Raw genomic sequence first — 3,455 nt, forward strand, 5'->3', positions numbered from 1 at the left:
GGTCCTGGAGTAGGCCCAGGTGAGTGTCAAATATCCAAATTATCTCTCCCTAGTCAGTTGTGGGTCTGGGACGTGGGGGCTCTAGACTTGCAGGATCCCTGAGGTTGTGTGTAGTTGAATTCAAGGGGTCACTTTAGCCCCAACCACCATAGTTTCCGGGCATGCAAAGGGTTAACAAGGACTGAATATTGTGGTGGGGGTGCAAGGAGGAAGGGGTGGCGGGATCTGGGTGGGCGCGCTCTGACACCCCCCCCATTCCTTGGGGGTCAAGTTTCAGCGGCACTCCGCCCCCAGGGAAGGTGTGAAAGACACGTGTCCCCATTGTGAAGGGCCTGTCAGCCTGGACAAAGCAGCCGTCCCCTCCCTCCCCCCCCCCCCCCCCCCGTCATCGGCCCAGCCCGGGGTCAGCTCCAGGGGGCCGGCTGGGTGTCGAGGTCACTATAGGCCTGAGCTTTGGTGTCACCAGGGAGGGTACTCTGGGAGACTCTGCAGAAAGCCACATGATACTTAAAAGATGGGGTTTGAGAATAACACCCCCCCACCCGCGCGCGCGCGCGCGCGCGCACGCACACTGAAAATTTTACAGTCACCTTCATCACCCCACAGTGGGGGAGTCCGAACGGACGAGCATGTCTCCCAATAAGCATAGTAAGCGCGGCGACACTCCCCCCCCATCAGTCACCAACACAGTGAATCACAGTGTAGAGCCCAGTCGGTTTTAGTGGTTTTCTTTAATCCTGTTCTGCACTTCTTCCTTATTTACTACACGGGATATTATAAAGAATAAATAGCAGATACTCTTAATTTACAATGATTAGTCATTCCATTTGATCTCTATATTTACAATAACTGTAAAATAACATTGAACTCTATAACTTCTTCGAGGTCTAAGGAAAATCAAAACACTTTCCGAAGAATGGAAAATAGCTTTTTTTTAAAAAAGTCCTTCTACAAAAGTTCCCCCTCTCTTTGTACTTTTAAGAAAAAATAACTTTTCCCCCCTGCTTCGCCATGCGAAGGGTACTGGGATATAAATAGCAGGTTAACATTATTACCAACAACCAGAATAAGTCTCTCTTTTCTCTGCTCTTTTTTCCTTTTGCTTGCCTTTTTTAAATACAGTAGAAGCCGGGTAACTTTTGACGTATAATACTGACCTTTTAATAAGTAAATTAAAACTGGGACCGTATATACACACACATATACATTCCTACACAGTTAAACAGTGCATTACATGAACCAGAAAGCCAGGTCTCTTTAGCCAAGAAGAAAAAAAAGTTCATTGAAAACCCTCGCTAGAGGGTGGTGAAACTGGTTGGAGGCGGTGGAGGGGGGGGGGCGTTGGTGGGGATCCATCAAGTGTCTGGGCGCGGGCAGGGGGCCCCCCCGAGTTCTAGCAGGAACACTTACACTCGGAAATGATGGGGTACTGGATGGGAATCCAGCCGCAGCGCTGACCCCCGCGCCGCTGACAGCGCCACCGCAGCACCGTGAGGTGCACAGACTTGGATGGCTTACACACCATGCCCTCGGGCACAGAGCAGGAGCGCTTGCTGAAGCAGCTGCCCACCTTCACGTAGCGTGGCCAAAAGCGGCTCCCTAGGTCGTTCCACGCGTACAGCACCGGGCAGAAGGTCTGTGACCACAGCCACATCTGTAACTTCCTCCTCAGCTTCTTGCTCAGGCGCTGCTTCTTGCCTTGGGCCAAGCCCTCGGAGAACTCCAGCCCTTTGATCTCGCTCGGCATGGCCCCCGACGGCCGCTGCCGCAGCAGCTGGTCCAGCTCTGCCAGGTCCTCGGCACCTCCAGCCGGTCCCCCGCCCCCTCCCGGTCGGTCCTCTGGGGGCGAAGTGGCCATAAAGCCCGGGTCGTAGTGGCCCCCGAGCAGCGAGCGCAGCAGCGTCTCGTTCAGATCCTTCTCCTTAGGGTCAAAGATAGGGTCTGGATGTTCGATGAGGTCCACCAGGGGCAGGTTGTCGCTGGGTGCTGGGCGGATGTGTAGATAGTGCTGGCCGCCGGCTGGTGCTGCCCGCAGCCCCAGGACCACCACCAGGGCGTAAAGGGTGACCCCCAGACTGGGGCAGCGCTCCATGCCTCCCGCGCGCGCCCCGGGGCTGCCTCTTCGTCCCGCGTCCCCGGAGGAGAGCACGCCGAGTCCGCGGCGCTGCCGCGCTCCCCGGTCCCTCCGGAGGCGGCTCACCCGAGGCTGAGCAGGCGCAGGGCAGGCAGCATGAGCCGCGAGGAGAGCCGTTCGCGCAGCGCCGGCTCCCGCCGCGGCGCAGAAGACGCGCACGAGTTGGTCGCAACTCCCCCCGCTGCTCTACTTGGGAAGGCGGCCGCGGTCGGGCATCCGAGATTACTCCAGCGCGACCGTGGGGCGCTGGGGGCGCCGGCTCCTCGCTGCTCTCCCGGGCTGCCGGCGGCACTGGGCGCGTGGACGAGCCTCTTCCCTCCTCCTCCTCCGGTCGCTCGGCGTCCTGTTTCTCTGTGCGGAGCCTCCTGTCGAGCGGGTCCTGGGCCACTTCTCTCTGCCTGCTCCGGGCTGCGCAGCCGGCTCTGCCCGGCGGACTCCAGCGGCGGTGGCGGCAGTGGCGGCGGCGGCGTCCGCGCACGTTGGCACCGGTTTGTCTGTCTCACAGGGTCCAAGCCTTTAAATTTCCTGCACTTTCAGCTCCATCACCATGGAAACCACTGACTCTCTCTCCGCGTTGCCCCCTCCCCCTTCTTTCCCCCAAACAACAACCCCACCCCCAACTCCTCCACCCGCGAGGGGCCGGAGCCGCACGGGCTCGGGGGGAAAGCGACTGCACTGGTCGCCGCGGCGGCGGCGGCGGCTCCGGCAGCGCCCAGGACTGTGCCCCGCCGGACCCAGATGCCCCGGGAAGCCGACAGTCAGGCTGCCCGCCGGAGCTCACAGGCGGCGGCGGCGCGGCAGCGGCGGTGGCGGCGGCGGCGGCGGCGGCGGTGGCGCTTGGCAGGTCTCCGCGCAATTTTCTCCCCCCCCCCCGCCCCGGTTCTCCTCCTCCTACAAAATGCACCGCCCCCCTCCTTTCTCCTGGAGCAATGCAATGGGGCTCTAGGCGCCCCGCCAGGGCCAGTCCCGGGGAAAGCTCGCGGCGGCGCTGGAGCCAGGCTGGAGGGTGCAGGGCTGGAGTTGAGGGGTGTGGGGTTGTCGAGGTAGGGCTGGGGGACTCTCACTAGCTGAGTGATTTGTACCGGTAGGGGAGCAGCGGGGAGATGCCGGGGGCTCGGTTACCAGTGCAGTTCCTAGCAAGAAATTTCTCCATGTGCAAGGAGCATTTTCCCGGGTGCGTGTCTTTTTTCCTCTCTCTCGGGCTTGGGCTAAGTCCCCTCCCCCCAACACACACACACACACACACACACACACACACACACACACACACACACACACACACACACACACACACACACTAAGAGACGCAGAGTTGCGCAGC

The 3,455-nt window shown here is 60.3% G+C and overlaps 1 protein-coding gene across 1 annotated transcript; it reads right to left on the reverse strand.

The window, feature by feature from the left end:
* Positions 1-712: 712 nt before the first annotated feature.
* Nog (noggin) lies at positions 713-2,686 on the reverse strand. Its single transcript, XM_021212898.2, has one exon. The coding sequence runs from the start codon at positions 2,090-2,092 to the stop codon at positions 1,394-1,396; it is 699 nt and encodes a 232-aa protein (XP_021068557.1). The 5' UTR covers positions 2,093-2,686; the 3' UTR covers positions 713-1,393.
* Positions 2,687-3,455: the final 769 nt, after the last annotated feature.

This window comes from Mus pahari, chromosome 14, assembly GCF_900095145.1.
Source record: "Mus pahari chromosome 14, PAHARI_EIJ_v1.1, whole genome shotgun sequence".
NCBI classification, from domain to species: domain Eukaryota; kingdom Metazoa; phylum Chordata; class Mammalia; order Rodentia; family Muridae; genus Mus; species Mus pahari.